Here is a 15792-nt window from a genome sequence, read left to right on the forward strand (position 1 = left end):
TTACTTCTACAAGTTTAGCAGAAAAAGACCTACCAAAGTGTTTTGAATCTGGAGCTTTGGAAGACGGAGCCCAGGAGCTGACAGATCTGGAACTGACGGGGCACTTCTTGACAAAACTAGTGGTTGTCCAAGGAGGTCAACTATACTCATTTAAGAAATGGGCCACCCAGAGTGGTCTAGAAAAAACATTTTAATTCATGCCTCTGGCTATTTAGAAAATGACTTGCATACTGAACATGTACAGAGATATGGGATTCCCCCAAACAAAAAAGGCACCTAATATGACCATTGTCAATAGGGACTGCCATCTTGCAACTCATCTAGCTCCCACATTTCATGTCTGTTTAACCACAGATGCACTGTCAGTGAAATGCAATTGTTCTAAATGATACTATTAGTATCAGTGTAAATAAAGGAACCTAAAATCTCACCTATTTGATAGATTCGTGCTTAAAGTGTAGTTCAAGTCTTTAAGTAAAGGGACAGTTGTAAAGACTCATAAGTATATTAACATAAATGGAAAGAAATGAGTCTGTCTTAAACACTATGGTACCTAAATGGAGATCAAGCAATTTCTATTTCAAATATATAATCACTTCAGCAGAGATATGTAGTACCATCTTGAACCTGATTATGAGATAAAAATGGGACAGTGATAGTAATCATTTAATCCCCTAAGAACGGCTACTCTGAAGAGCTTTTTACTCTGTGCTCAAATGTCTTGTAGTATGTTATGATCCAGCAAGAAAGAAGCATAATGATGAGGAAAATTATGTTTCCAATAACACTGTTTTTTCACAGTAGCAGGGCCTTCCACAAAAGAGGCAATAAAGTGAATCCTGACCACTTTAACAGATGGTGTTGTGGATGAGTGCACAGATGCAGACTATTTGAAGGTAATAAGTTCATATCCCTTGACTGAAGGTTTAGTAAGGATTTGAACTCTCAGGAGTAATGTAGCAAAGATTATACAGATTCCTAGACACATGGGTCCTGTGCATTGGTTTAAAAAGGGTTGGGGAAGATGGACCATAAGTATGGGGGTTAATAAGTTATTTGTTAATACAACAAATATTACAGGAAATCTGATGCCATTTAGCAGAATAAAGAGAGAGATCTTTCACAATTTAGAACAGGAAGGATAACAACAAAGACTAGCGTGACCTGACCTTTTTTCATAGGTAGAGAGGCAGAAAGAACTGAAACACTATCTTGGCAGATACTTTGACGAGAAGCCAGCAGTCACCTAAGACTCCTAAAGTGCCACTTATGGGGGTTTAGAAGCTTTGTATAGCAGCCATCTTCCCTTGCTGTGCAACTTGTATGCCAAATAATTAAGATTAAATATGACATAAAAGGCTTTGCTGCCAAGTGGCACATAAGGTATGGACAAGATTTCGAATGGACTGAATAGAGTACAGTGCTATCTTTCATCCCATTTTTCTCTTCTTTATTTCTAACTCCCCCCTCACAAAGGTAACAGATACTTCCTTATCAAACGTAAGAGTCTCTTCGCCACACTCCTTTGAATTCTTTTCTGCTTTTTCAATCTCTCATCTGATTGTGCTCAGATTTTTGGTTCACAATACACTGTGACATTAGGAGAGTTCCAGTTACAAATACTCTCTAAATTAACAAATGTCCAGTACATAACAATCCAAACATGCAGTGCAAGCCAGAAAACTATCCAATCATTTGAATTTATAATTATTGAAATGTTTATGTTTTGGAGCATAATGCTTTCCAGGCTGCATCAGAATTTGAAGAAGTCTATTCTCTTTTTCTAGTTTATTGTAGTGATATTATAAACCATTCCTGTGGGTGAGGAGGGGAGGAATGTGTTATGTATAGAAATTCTATGAGAGTTTCTATACAGTGCATAGCCCACATTAATGGCATATTTAATAGAGTTGTAATTTTTAAGATCAGAGGAGTCTTAGCCCAGTAACATCTTTTAGAAAGATATCCAATCTTGATTTAAAGACTGAGTGATGGAGAATTTACCACACTCCTGGCTAATCTGTTCCAATGGCTAACTACCCTCAATGTTAAAAAGTTGTTTCTTGTTTTGCTGATTTCAGCTTCCAGTCTTGGATCCTGTTATGACTGTCTGCTAGATTAGCTCTTTAGCTTGAGCTATCTTATCCATGTATAGATAATTATAGATGGTGATCAAGTTGCCCTTTAACATCTTTTATAAGGTAAACATGTTGCATTCCTTTAGTCTTTCATTATAAGGTATTCTGGTGATTCTGAATCCTTAAAAAATTTTCAACATCATTTTTATGGTGTGGATAGCAGAAATGGACACAATATTTTAGCAGTGGATTTAGCAACACTTTATACAGATGTATACCTGAAAAATTATGGAATATCAAAAATTAATAAAGAAGAGTTTAGTGCTGGCCTGCAGCTGGTATATTCTTTCATTAAAGAGTCTAATTTCCAAATTTAACAAAAGAGTGTTGTTAGTCCCCTTGCTTTAACAAGCAATAATTCACTCATACAAAATTAAGAAATAATAAATAAAACCAGAATAGAAATGTTAAATATAATCTATTTTATTTTTTTTTTTAAAATGAACAATATTGGCATAATAGATACTCATTTAGGAGGAAAAATGCATTTTTTATGAAAAGATAAAAACTCCAGAATGAACATAAGGTATAGTTGCAGGCAACTGAAAAGCTGTGGCGTTTCGCCTGTGCAGATGGAAGCTGAACAGGGGGGAATCCCTGTAAGTTATAATATCTTTTCTTATTTGCCAGCATCAATACTTTCCACTGTGTTTATAAAACAAAGAATTCCAAAAGGAAATGATACAAAAGCCCCATAACTTAAAGTGTGAGACCTAATGTAGTAAAATAAGTAGCAATGTTTAATATTAACCATTCACTATGTGAAGTATGATCAAGTCTCAATAAAACAAAACCCAAATGAGAACGGTGACAAATCGCATGTTGGGCTGGTACATTAGGTAACACCGTGTAGGATAACTAAAGGTTTGCGTGTGAAATCTAAATTCTCAAATCTCTTTATTAATAATAAAGAGAGAAACAGATTAGGTAAATACTCCATGGTTGGGAAAAGACACTATGCATGTAAAAGAAATTTTATCCTGGGGAATGTATTTTAGTGGTCATGGAACTATGAGACTGCACTAACTAGAGTCAGGCATTGGGCCATACGTTTCCATTCTCTCATGCAATGTGGAGAGAAGCAGTAAGGCACTAAGGCTGCAGAGAAGAGTTGGAGGAGGGACCATGAGAAGATAAAAGGTAGCGAAGAGGTAGAATGTTCTCCACCATATAGCTGCCTATAGCTTTTCTGAGGCCAACACCACAAAGCACATAGCTGCCAAAAAAATTGGGTAGGATGTCCCATGTTTTGCAAATATGTTTGGGTAATATCAGTCCTGGCTAAATTTGTTTCACAACACAACATACCCTCTCCCAGCAGCTCTAGGGGCTGTGATTTCCTCTCCCTCATCTTCTGACGTTCCTGTTTATTGCATTCCTGAGCTGCAGTTACAGCCCCACCCCACAACTTTGCTGTCTTACACGTATGCTCAGTAAGAGTTTAAGGGTGCTAACTACTCAGGACAATGCAATTTATAATGCAGTGTAAGTTCTTGTTGCCATGACCAGCAGTAATTCTCCCTCTGGAACTTTATTGTACCACAGAGGAAGTATGAGTGCATGTCTAGCGGGGAGCCAGCCAATCGGAGAAAACCAGAATACTATGCTTCTCGTGCATGCTGTGAAAAGTGGAGCATAGTTGTCCTAAGGTCTGCAGGAACTGGTCTTGTTGTTCCCTTGGATTACTAGCCTATGTGTGATCTGGTGGCAGTGTATCTATTCTCCTCAGGGGGTGCCAGAATGCCACCTCAAATGCAACTCAGTTGTTGGGCTAGTGCTCCCTTTCCATGGGGTGTTATAGAGGAAAGAGAGCATATGACCTATTGTACAAGCTTTCTCCCACAGTTCACTTTGTTACTGAAACTGCTTGTACCATCCCATCTATATCAATACTTGAAATATGCTTGAGAGACTGTAAATTGCTGTGAGATGCATTGGAAAATGAGACAACATTCTGATGTAACCAGATGGCCATTGGTGACTGGGTAGAGACAAAACTAATTGTATGTGTGATGCAAATCAAATTTGAACCCAGATATCAGAAACTAAGTGTATTAAATTACTGTACTATCTAGCCCCATTCATATACAATATTTAAAAAAATGTTTTAATAGTTAGATATTGGTTAGATATTGGTGCCCCTTTTCAACTTGAGCAGCTAGTCAAAGTCTGGGGCCCTCGAGATGTTCCAGTTGGGAGTAGAAATGGATGACAGTCCAGTATGCTTTCATGCACTTTTATTTACAAAGAACATACAAAGTCTTGTGTCTCTGAATTCAGAAGGAATCAAATAGCAGAAAACAGCTTCTTTGATCATAACACCAAGAACACTCTTCTCAGCCTGCACCCCTGATCCAAAAACCTTTCCCTGAGTTTCTTCCAGGGTCAGACACTGTGCTGTTATCTGCTCCTCCTATCTCACTCTGCCAGTTTTTGTCTTTTCTATTTTCTCCCACACACTACCCACTACCCAAAACAATACTCAGCAAAAGCTCCTGAATGGGTTCACATACTCTTTTTGTTTTAGGTGGGGGCTTATCCTTACAGTTATGTTAATTGAAGGGTGCATTCACACCTATTAATCTCAATGAGGTTTTAACTCAATCCATGCCAAGGTTTCACCCAGCTCCTAATATGTATTAATTCAAGCAGTTCATTTTTGAAGAAAACTTTTAGATAATGCCCTTTTGCATACTTTCTTACAAAAAAAATGCTCATTTTTTTAATTAAGTAAAACATTTCAGCAGATTTCTATGTTTTATAAAATAGACATTCATAACAGATTCTGTCCTTTGATTTCAGGGTGGATTGATTTAAATCACAAATGGAAAGCCTCAATTTAAATAATTGATTTTAATCAACATTTCCATCGTACTTCAGCGATCTCCTGAAATTGTTTCTTTTAGACAGACAATCTGTTGTCACACAAGCACGTATTAGTGGATCATTATGTACATTGCTCCACCCATCAAGACTCAGATTAAAGAATTTCCCATCAATTTTTTTGCACATCTGTTCTACCAGGGTGTGTGTGGCCTGATTGTAAGGATTGAACCAGGTCAAGGAAGTGTTTTGTTCTGAACAAGATGAACGAAAAATGTGTTGCATAAATGAACTGTGCAATCTTTTCATTTATGGAGTCCTGCTGGAATTTGCTGGTCCTGATTACAAACTCATCCTTGATTTTACTGGATGATGAAAAAAAGATTTTTTTTTAAATAAGTAATTTACTGTCTGACATATGTTTAGTGGCAGCATTGCTGGTAGTGCCAGCAGATGACTCTGAAGTTGTAGACATTGCAGAGGATGGATATTCATACTCTGTCACAGGACATGACTCCTCTCCTGCCTTCTCCCCACAGAAACAGCATGGACTCCAGTGGTAGTGCCGTCACCAAATCCTTTTATTTTAAGTTCCCTCCACGATTTCCACATCAATCCCTGTGCAAGAGTCTATTTACAGCACCAACAGCTCTCTTTGGCCCTCTCCCTGGGATCTGAGGGGAACAGACGTCTCTCTGTCCCTTGAGGCCTCTGAGTAACTGGGCTCAACTAGCCTTGATCCTCTCTCTCTCCCGCCTCCCTTGGCACTTCCTTCCTGCCTCTTTATCAGCCCTGGGCTGATGGGCTAATTGGCTCCTTGTTCCATCCCGCTGGCAAGCCTGATTCTCTAATTACCTCTGTCAGCTTTCTCAAGGCTCACCTGTTCTCTCCCTGCACTCTGATCACTCAAATGTGTGCATTCTGTCAGACACCCTATGTCTAAGCTGGACCCTGGCATGATAGTCAGTCCATAAGAATGGTGCAAAAATGAGTTTACTAACCGGCTGATCTAGATTCTTCTGACATTCCACATCATCTTCAATGTCACTGCCTTCTGAGGAGCACTTTTCATAATGTTGTTTCATTATGACAACCAAGCCTACTATCTCTTTTTTGCACTGTTTACATCTGGCATGTGTTCCTTTTTTACCCAGAGGAACGGAATTTCTTGAAAATATTCCCAAATAGGGTCTTTTTTACGACCTGCAGCCATGGCAGTGTTTTTTCTCTAGTTCCTAAGTGTTGAAATCAACATTAGAGGCTGCATTCTGAAGAATGTTGACCTTCTTCCCACTGCACTGCTTTGACACCAGTGTTGTACCTTTCTGGTTCCACACACTGCTCTTTCTCCCTTGTTACATAACTCCTCTGCCCCACACCTCCTAGCCACCCTCAGAAAAACAAAGAACTAACATGAATCCAAGACTTCTGCTCATGTAACCCACTACAGTATTTTATTTGTTTAGAGACAGAGAGGGAGGCAGTTGCAAAATCAATGGATTTCTGTTTCTATCTTTGTGTACACATGCAAGGAGACAGAGCAAGGCCATTTACTTGAAGTGCTCAGGACCATCCAGGAGCAAGGGTTGGTAGTTACTGGGCAGAACAGTGAGCTGGAAGGTACGTTTCCATGGTGGGTGGATTCATAAACAGTCATAATTTGAGAAGTGAGCCAATCAGAGCTCTGATAGGAAGAAGCTATAAAATAGGAGTATGAGACCCAGGTGGGCTCAGGATGATCCTGAGGAGATCACATGATGGTGTCTCCTGAAGTCAGAGGCCGTGTCCCAATGCCTGTGATGACTTTGCCAGTGTCTTGCACCCAAAAGCACAATCTCTGTATCCTTCACAGGATGAAGCCCTTTATACACTGCATGACCTTTTGTGCCATATTTATAAAGCTTGATCTCAAAAGTTAGCTGTTTTTCCTCTGATTGTTTCTTTACATAGAAAAGCAGCCTTTAACGCAAAGTTTTTGACAGAGGCTTAAGGATGCATATTTATTTTTTATTTACATGTTTAAGAGATTATAATTTTAGGCATTAACATATTTTGTATTAAATTTAGATTTCATTTTCAACAGGTTTATTTTTACAAAGAAAAAATTATAATTTAAGAAACAAAATGAAAACAAATCTGATTTTTCATGTAAATTGGATTTGTTTTTAAAAAAATCAGATGTTTATCCACTGTTTGATTTCCAGAAATCCATTTGTATGTATTTGACTGTTCATAAGTTTTCCCAAAATGCACTTCTGCCAAAAATGGTCAGTGTTTAATCCAGCAGTTCCCAAACTATGGGTTGCGCCCCCAAGTGAGGTTGCTCCATCGGCAGATGGGGTTGCGAGCCCATGTGTGAAGGACAACATTTTTCTCAACAAAATGGCATCCTCCATGCTGTCTGGGGCGTGAGAAGCAGTAAGTCTGAAAATGGAGTTATGCAGGCAAAACATTTGGGAACTGCTGGTTTAACACAATATATTTTCATTTGCTCTGCAGATTCCCACTACTGAAACATTACTGTAACAAGAAATAACCATAGGAAATGGTGAGGAGAAATCTTAAAGGCTGTAAAACTACTAGTGGGGAAGGATTGTCCAATAGTTAAAGCACAGGTTTAGGATGTGGGAGACCAAGACTAAATTCCCTGCTCTGCCATGGACTTCCTGTGTGACCCTGGGCAAGTCACATAGTCTCCCTTTGTAAGCATCTTTTGCCACCATTTATTAATTCAGAACAGAGTTCTTACCCCTTTATGTACTGAAAATGACATAAAACAATATAATATCTGTGATTAGCATTATGTGAAAAATAATTCCTCAGCTAAAACAGCAATGCTGAGGGTATACAGCCAAAATCCAGTTTAGACCATTACATTCTGCTGATGCCCTCTCCCCATTGATACTGCTGCAAATATGAGAAGCATAAGAAAAAGGTTTTTTTCTGCGTACTCGCCAGCATTTTAGATGTCTGCAAGGGAAATCTAGAATTTAGCAAGTAAATAAAGGAAGCGATTTTAAAGCATTTTAATTTTTTTATATACACACATATTTTGTTCCTAATTTGGGATCATATCATATTTATGTTTCTAAATAGTAGTGGACAAGTGGAAGCTTAAAGTACTCTTTTAGGAAATTGCCTTTTTTTTTCAAAAAAAGGAAAAGGCACTATTTACAATTACACTGTTTCTATTTACTATGGATTAATGATGATACTTCTACGTAGCGGTAGAAGAGTGCTAAGCCTGTACACAACTGATTTTCATTAGAGGTTTTTAGAAATCTATGGCTTCCGATTGATTCTTCTCATTTTTCCCTCTTCGGCAACTGGATTCACCATCTGTTTAAGTATAAAGCAACACATAAGGGTAGCATAGAGCTGAACAACACAGACTACCACCAAAGCCGCCTTCGTAACAACAGATGGAACTATATAAACATTATCTTTAACATATGCAATTGCTCAAGATATGCTTTTTAAGAAAGTAACAGGAGCCTTTAATATTTATTAAAAGAAAATGCCAGTTAGCTAAACTATAAAATTGATAAAATAATGGTATATTAATACACTCTTTAGACATACTGTATGCCTAAACTATCATTAAACCTGTATAGGTCATTAGCTATGTTCCTTTTTGGCAGTACTTTATTCAATAATAGAGATATTCATCATAACTTAAAAATAGACACATGTTATAGGCAGCAAGGGAAAGAAATCAATATAGGTGGTCAGATACTTTTTTATGCTTTGATTTACAAAAAAACCCCACTGGATTTAATGGAAATTCTGATGGTCTATTAAACACTATAAATAAATACAGTATAGTTTACGCAATGCATTATTCTAAATTGGCCAATTCCTGTTTTCCGATAACTATTTTTACTCACTATAAAAATCTTTTTGTGAAAGCACTGAAAGTGGATAATTTTCTTTTACCAATATAAAGTGACAACTCTTCTAAGATGCACAATACAGGTATGTGCTTTGCCTCATAAAAGAGAAACAGAAGCATTTATATTAAATGTTATTATAGGAAAAGAAGGCTATTTATCATTATCTGGAGCTTGAGTGTGTTGCCTTTGCAGATCCACACTATTGGGAAGAGCATGCTCTCAGTGCTGAAAGCAGTGGTCATTAAACCTTATGTATGCTACCTCATAAATACTGAACTACTTATGAAGGTGCACAAAAAGCTGTGGCCCTAGCTCTCCCAGGTCACTTTAACTGCTAAATTCATAAAAAGAAAATCTGAAGAAGAGGGGGATGGAGGATAGGAGATTGTATATCTGTAAAGGCAACACATTTGAACAACTCAAATCATTGGTAAGTAACCTTCCTTTCTCCTTTAAGAATTGGCCATGCAGATTTCCACTACTGAGACATTACAGTAACAAGTAATAACAACCATAGGAAATGGTGAGGAGAAATCTTAAAGGCTGTAAAACTACTAGTGGAGAAGGATTGTCCAGTGGTTAGAGCACTAGCTTCGGATGTGGGAGACCAAGGTTAAATTCCCTGCTCTGCTATGGACAGTGGCATATTAGTCACTGGGCCAAAGGGCAGGGGCCCCTAGAAAAATGGGCACATCTGTGCCCTGACCTTGCTCCCGGCAGGAGTGCGGGGAGGGGGAGAAGGGGGGACTGCAGACAGAAGAGGGGGAGGCACTTGCTCTGGCCCATGGCCCCACAAAACCATAATCCGCCTCTGGCCATGGACTTCCTGTGTGACCCTGGGCAAGTCACATAGTCTTTCTGCGCTTCAGTTCACCATCTCTAAAACAAAGATGATAATGCTTCCCTACCTCACAGGGATGTTGTGAGGATAAATATATTAAAGATTGTGAAGAACTTTGAGATCTACTGATGAAAAGTGCTATATAAAAATAGGCATTACTATTTACTCTCCCAAAACAAGCATCTGACTTGACACATAGACGGTATGTCAACACAGCATTTAAACGCCTGTGGCTGGCCTGTGTCAGCTGACTTGGTCTCGTGGGGATTTGGGCTGCAGGACTGTAAAATTGCAGTGCAGACATTCAGGCTTGGGCTGGAGCCTGGGCTCTGGGACCCTGCTCCCTCAAGGGGTCCCAGAACTCAGGCTCCAGCCCAACCCCGCATGTCTACACAGCAATTTAACATCCCTGCAGCCTAAGTCAGCGGACACGGACCAGCTTTGGGTGTTTAGTTGCAGAGTAGACATACCCAAAGAGAGCATAGCTTCTTAGAGCCATTTTACAAATTTCCAAAATTGACATGTTTTTTCAGCGGGGAGGGATAGCTCAGTGGTTTGAGCATTGGCCTGCTAAACCCAGGGTTGTGAGCTCAATCCTTGAGGGGGCCACTTAGGGATCTGGGGCAAAATCAGTACTTGGTCCTGCAAGTGAAGGCAGGGGGCTGGACTCAATGACCTTTCAAGGTCCCTTCCAGTTCTAGGAGATAGGATATCTCCATTAATTAAAAAAAAAATTTAAATTCAGTAAGCCATGGAAGCCTCTTTAAATGGTGTGGCTAGATGCTGTGGTACAACTATACTCTACACAATCATAAGAGAATTGGATGCAGAGCCTAATCCTTTTCGATAGCCTTTGAGTGGAACAGCTTTCCCTTTAACTTTATCCTTATAAACTACAAATAACCTAGGGAAAACAAATGACAGGAACACAGGAATTGCCAGACCAGATAAAACAAGTGGTCTATCACCTCTAGTATCATGTCTCTCAGAGTGGCCAATAGCAGATGCTTCAGAGCAGTGGTTCCCAATGCGGTGCCCGTGGGCGCCATGGCGCCCACCAGGGCATTTATGTGCGCCCGCCTAGTGCCCAGCAGGGGAGAGAAGCCGCGGCCCCGTGCCTGCCGGGGACAGAGAACTCCGGGGCTGCAGGCTGCGGGCGCTGTTGTTCTCTGTCCCCGGCAAGCGCGGGGCCCACTTAGTGCCCAGTAGGGGAGAGAAGCCGGGGCCCCGCACCGGCTGGGAACAGAATACTCCGGGGCTGCGGGCGCCGGTGTTCTCTGTCCTCGCGGCTTCTCTCCGGCTTCTCTCTTCTCTCTGGATTCATATATTATGTAATATTAAATATGATGTTTTTTGTATTATTTAATGTACAAATACAAAAATAAGCCTTGAAAAATTGTTGGCGCCTGCCACATTCTTCTGAAAACATGAATGCGCTACTGGCCACAAAAAGGTTGGGGACCACTGCTTCAGAGAAAGGATCAGGAACACCAGAGTGGACAGTAATGGAATAGCCTACCCATTATTACACCTCTACACCGATATAACGCCACCCGATATAACACAAATTTGGATATAACACGATAAAGCAGTGCTCCGGGGGAGCGGGGCTGCGCACTCTGGTGGATCAGAGCAAGTTCGATATAACGCGGTTTCACCTATAACGCAGTAAGATTTTTTGGCTCCCGAGGACAGCGTTATATCGAGGTAGAGGTGTATATGGGGGAAGCTTCGTCCTAACCCTCATTAGTTAGTGGTTGCCTTATACCCTGAAGCATGAGAATTTATATTTCCTCATTCTTAAAAATTCTATTTAATGAAAATTTGGGTATTGTCATTATCAATATAGATGTCTAATCCCTTGTTGAATCCTATTAAACTTTCTGGTTTACTGATATATCTTGGCAATGAGTTTCACAAGTTATATTTTGTGTAAAACAATCCTAGTGCCGCTTTGCAATTACATTCAATGCCCTCTTTGTTCGTGTATTGTGAAAAAGAGGTAAATAGTAGCATTTAATTTATATTCTCTGTACTATTCCTTATTTTGTTTACCTCTATCATGTCCCTTTTTTATCTCCCCTCCAAATTAAATGGTCTCAATCTTTGCCATTTGCCTTCCATTTCTCTTCTAGCTTTTTTTGAGAAAGAGTGACTATACAGTATTCCAGGGGAGGTCATATCAGTTTATATAAGGGCATTATAAATATTTTGGAATTGTTCACGTTCCCATTCTTTTTACTTCCTAACATTCCCTTCTCACACATACTTTTTTGACCACTGCTGAACACTGAGCAGAGTGTTTCATTGATATGCTCATAATGGCATCCAGGTCATTTCCCTATTGGTTAGCTAATTTAGAACCTAGAAATGTGTGTAAGTAGTTCAAATTAGTCTTTTAAATGTGCATGACCTTGCACTTGTTGTTAATGGATTTCATCTGCTATTGTGCTGCTCATTCACCCAGCTTTGTTAGGCTTCTTTGGAATACCTCACAGCCTTATCTAGTCTTGACCAATCTATATAGTTTTGTCATTTGTAGTTTTTGCTAATTCACTATTCACCCTCTTTTCCAGATAATACGTGTATTGAAGATACTTATCCTAGTACAGAACCTGTTTACTTTTTCTTTTCTGTCTTTTAGAAACTTCCTATAATCCTGGAGAATAATATCCCAGGGAAATAGTGGATGCCCATAGAATCATAGAACTGGAAGGGATCTCGAGAGGTCATCTAGTCCAGTCCCCTGCACTCAACGCAGGACTAAGTATTATCTAGACCATCCCTGACAGGTGTTTGTCCAACCTGCTCTTAAAAATCCCCAATGATGGAGATTTCACAACCTCCCTAGGCAATTTATTCCAGTGCTTAACCACTCTGACAGTTAGGAAGTTTTTCCTAATGTCCAACCTAAGCTGTCCTTGCTGCAATTTAAGCCCATTGCTTCTTGTCCTAGCCTCAGAGGTTAAGAAGAATATTTTTTCTCCCTCCTCCTTGTAACAACTTTTAAGTACTTGAAAACTGTTATGTCCCCTCTCAGTCTTCTCTTCTCCAGACTAAACAAACCCAGTTTTTTCAATCTTCCCTCAGAGGTCATGTTTTCTAGACCTTTAATCATTTTTGTTGCTCTTCTCTGGACTGTCTCCAATTTGTCCACATCTTTCCTGAAATGTGGCGCCCAGAACTGGACACAATACTCCAGTTGGGGCCTAATCAGCACAGAGTAGAGCGGAAGAATTATTTCTTGTGTCTTGCTTACAATGCTCCTGCTAATACATCCCAGAATGTTTGCTTCTTTTTCTACAGTGTTACACTGTTGAATCATCTTTAGCTTGTGATCCACTATGACCCCCAGATCCCTTTCCTCAGTATGACACCATGACTTAGCAGATATCCATGTAAACGAGGCAAATATATAACAGAGAGAGAAACATTCTACAATGGCAGAGGAATGGACTAGGTGAAGTATCTGTAGTAGATCTTTCATAGTTCTATAATATTATTCAATTAAGTGTAAATTTCTTTCTAAGAATTATGTTTTCCTCAGTGATGGAGAACACTTAAACTCTATGACCCTATACAGGTTTTCATTTTAGGCTAAAGTACTATAGGTAAAACTGCCAACAGTTATAAGAGCAAAATAGAAAGGCAAATGAAAGCAGACAGTTGTCCGTGTTAGTATTTCTGGTAGAAAGACTGCATTCTTTATTATGGAAGCATATAGGTGCATGTAGCTGTTATGTTTCTTTTCTCAAAAGTCTTATTATGCATTAGGAGATCTATCATATATAATTGGAAGTGTGCAGTAAAACACTGAACAGCTAATGTGTCCTCCTACATGAAGAACTGGGGTCTGAATTTAGTGATAGATCCTTCAGTTCTCATGTAGGCAGAATGATAGGAAAAGACAGATAGTTAGTGAAGAGATAGATGCTCTAGTCTAGGATCTGACTGGGACACAGGAGACCTGAGTTCAGCTCTTTGCTCTCCTACTGACTTCATGTGTTACTTCTGGGCAAATCACTTAATCTACCCTGTATTTCAGTTCCTCTGTAAAATGCAAATAGTACCTCAAAAAGGTGTTGTGAGGATAAACTCCATTAATGATTGGGAGGCACTCAGACACTTATGGGATGAGGGCCATAAAAGTACCTATATAGACATTTATATCACATTCATCACCATGGTGACCTGCCTATGCTCTTATAATGGCACCCATCACTGTAGCATCCAAATACCTCCCAAGATATAACCAAAATCACAATAGGCCAGTCTCCTAATTTTCCTCTGAACTGAGGCAGTTGGGGCTAACATATTTATTTTGCTTTTATATATCTCCTCCTCTCTCTCTTTCATCTGGTCCTCGCTCCTTGTTCTTCCTCTTCCATTTATCTCCCCCCCCCTTCTGTTTTTAGTTTCAGCTGTGGAAAGGTTAAACTGAAGATGGGAGTTTCACGCTTTGTTCTGAAGACATCAAGATTAAGGTCATTGTTATCTCCTCTAAGCCTTTCCCCATTGACGAGGAAGCCCTGCCTCTTGCAGTTTCATAGTTCTTGACAGATGTAGCTGTTGAAGGTCATCAGAGCAACCAGGGAACTGCTCTCTTCAATACCTTAAACCCATTCCATAGAAGGACATTAAGATTAACACTAATGATACAGTGATCTTGACCTGATGTATCTGAGAAGTCCGTGCTGGGAATGGAGCATCACAGTGATGAGCTTTTACTAGCTAGTGTTGCTGAGGAGATAGGCTGCTACATCATGGACTAAGAAGCTTTTTAAAAATGTTGGAAAGCTCTATCTACACATAGTAAGTTAACATTATTTCTGTTGGATTCCGAAGGCAGGTTTTACTGTGGCATGCTCAATGTGTAATAAGATAGTATATGTCTATTGGTATATGTACAAAAAAAGGTTTTTCTTGCTTTCACATCTGTTGCTGTGTGTGTCACCCAGCATCAGTGGGGAGTACAGGAGCAGTCCTATGTTGCAAATTGAATTGATGATGTGAAAGCAGACCGTTTAGAATGGACAGCAAGGCGATAATGTTTGCTGGGTCTCAAAGTATTTCTCTCTTTTCACCATCTTGCCTGGGGTCAGTTTCTGACAGCCACCGTTCATCCAGGTTCTTATCTCAACCAGGCAGAGGAAGAATTGGAAGATGGTACTACTTTTGTCAGAGGTAAAGGACAGAGCTATGTGAAATCTGTATGTAGCTGGTATTTTAAACATGATGTCTCAATTTTTCACAAAGGCTTCATGTAGATATTAAAAGGATGGGGGAGAAAACAGCCTTCTGGAACTCTGGAGATCAGCCCTCTGGAGGCAGACGAGCAGTTGCCCATCGCTAATCTCTGTGAGCATCCTGGAAGGACAAGCGCCATTTTATTGAAAGAATTAACACTACTTCTGTCTGCACTGATGTTCCATTTGTTCTAGGTGCCAAAAGGGGAGACAATGATACAAGTCCTCCCAGACCCTAGCCTGCCCAAGAATCCCCAGATCTGCAGACTATCTTCTGTGGGGGTTTGGGAAAAGAAGAATGATACTATGAAGTTGTCCATATTCCCTTTCACATGTGAAGACGAGGAGATTCACATGCAAATCCAAAGGATACAATTAGATCTTCCATAGCACCTCAATCCTCAGCTGCAACATCCAGCTTGTCTAGGTCTGCCATTCCTTGGGATGAAACTGTCAACTGAGTTAAAATAAGTGGTAGTTTTGTGATGGAAACCAACTTTATACATATTTTAGGTTATTGCAATTTAGACTGAAAGTAAGAGAAAGCTAATTTTAATAAAGTTTTTTAAAATACCACATTCCGGGTGCTATCTCCTTTATGTTTCATTATTAAGTTCCTCTGTACATAATATGAATGTAGTTAAAACATAAAAAGTTCTTGACTATGACGAAAAGCAAAGAGAAGGAATGCTCTAAATATTAAGTGTGCAAGAGCATTTGATTTATTCACCTCTTACTAAAACCAGTGAAGAGACTAATTCATAATTTCAATGACAAAATTACATTTTAATTCTTGTCTTGCGGACATTTGACCCTAGTGATGGGAATTTGGGAATGAATTTTCTTCATTG

At 39.5% G+C, this 15792-nt stretch overlaps 1 protein-coding gene across 2 annotated transcripts in view; it reads right to left on the minus strand.

Moving 5' to 3' along the window:
* The window catches only part of EFCAB11 (EF-hand calcium binding domain 11), a 102320-nt gene that overhangs the window by 14860 nt on the left and 71668 nt on the right, over positions 1 to 15792 (minus strand). Inside the window, exon 6 of one of the 2 annotated variants that reach the window (XM_024198707.1) lies at positions 8251 to 8300. The exons of the other annotated variant lie outside the window; for it this stretch is intronic. Within the exon in view, the coding sequence (XP_024054475.1) occupies positions 8294 to 8300 (7 nt within the window). The 3' untranslated portion in view covers positions 8251 to 8293. Of the gene's footprint in view, positions 1 to 8250; positions 8301 to 15792 lie in introns of those variants that run through there. 2 annotated transcript variants of the gene reach the window in all.

This window comes from Terrapene carolina, unplaced genomic scaffold, assembly GCF_002925995.2.
Source record: "Terrapene carolina triunguis isolate 2854851 unplaced genomic scaffold, T_m_triunguis-2.0 Scaffold96, whole genome shotgun sequence".
In the NCBI taxonomy this organism is placed as follows: domain Eukaryota; kingdom Metazoa; phylum Chordata; order Testudines; family Emydidae; genus Terrapene; species Terrapene triunguis.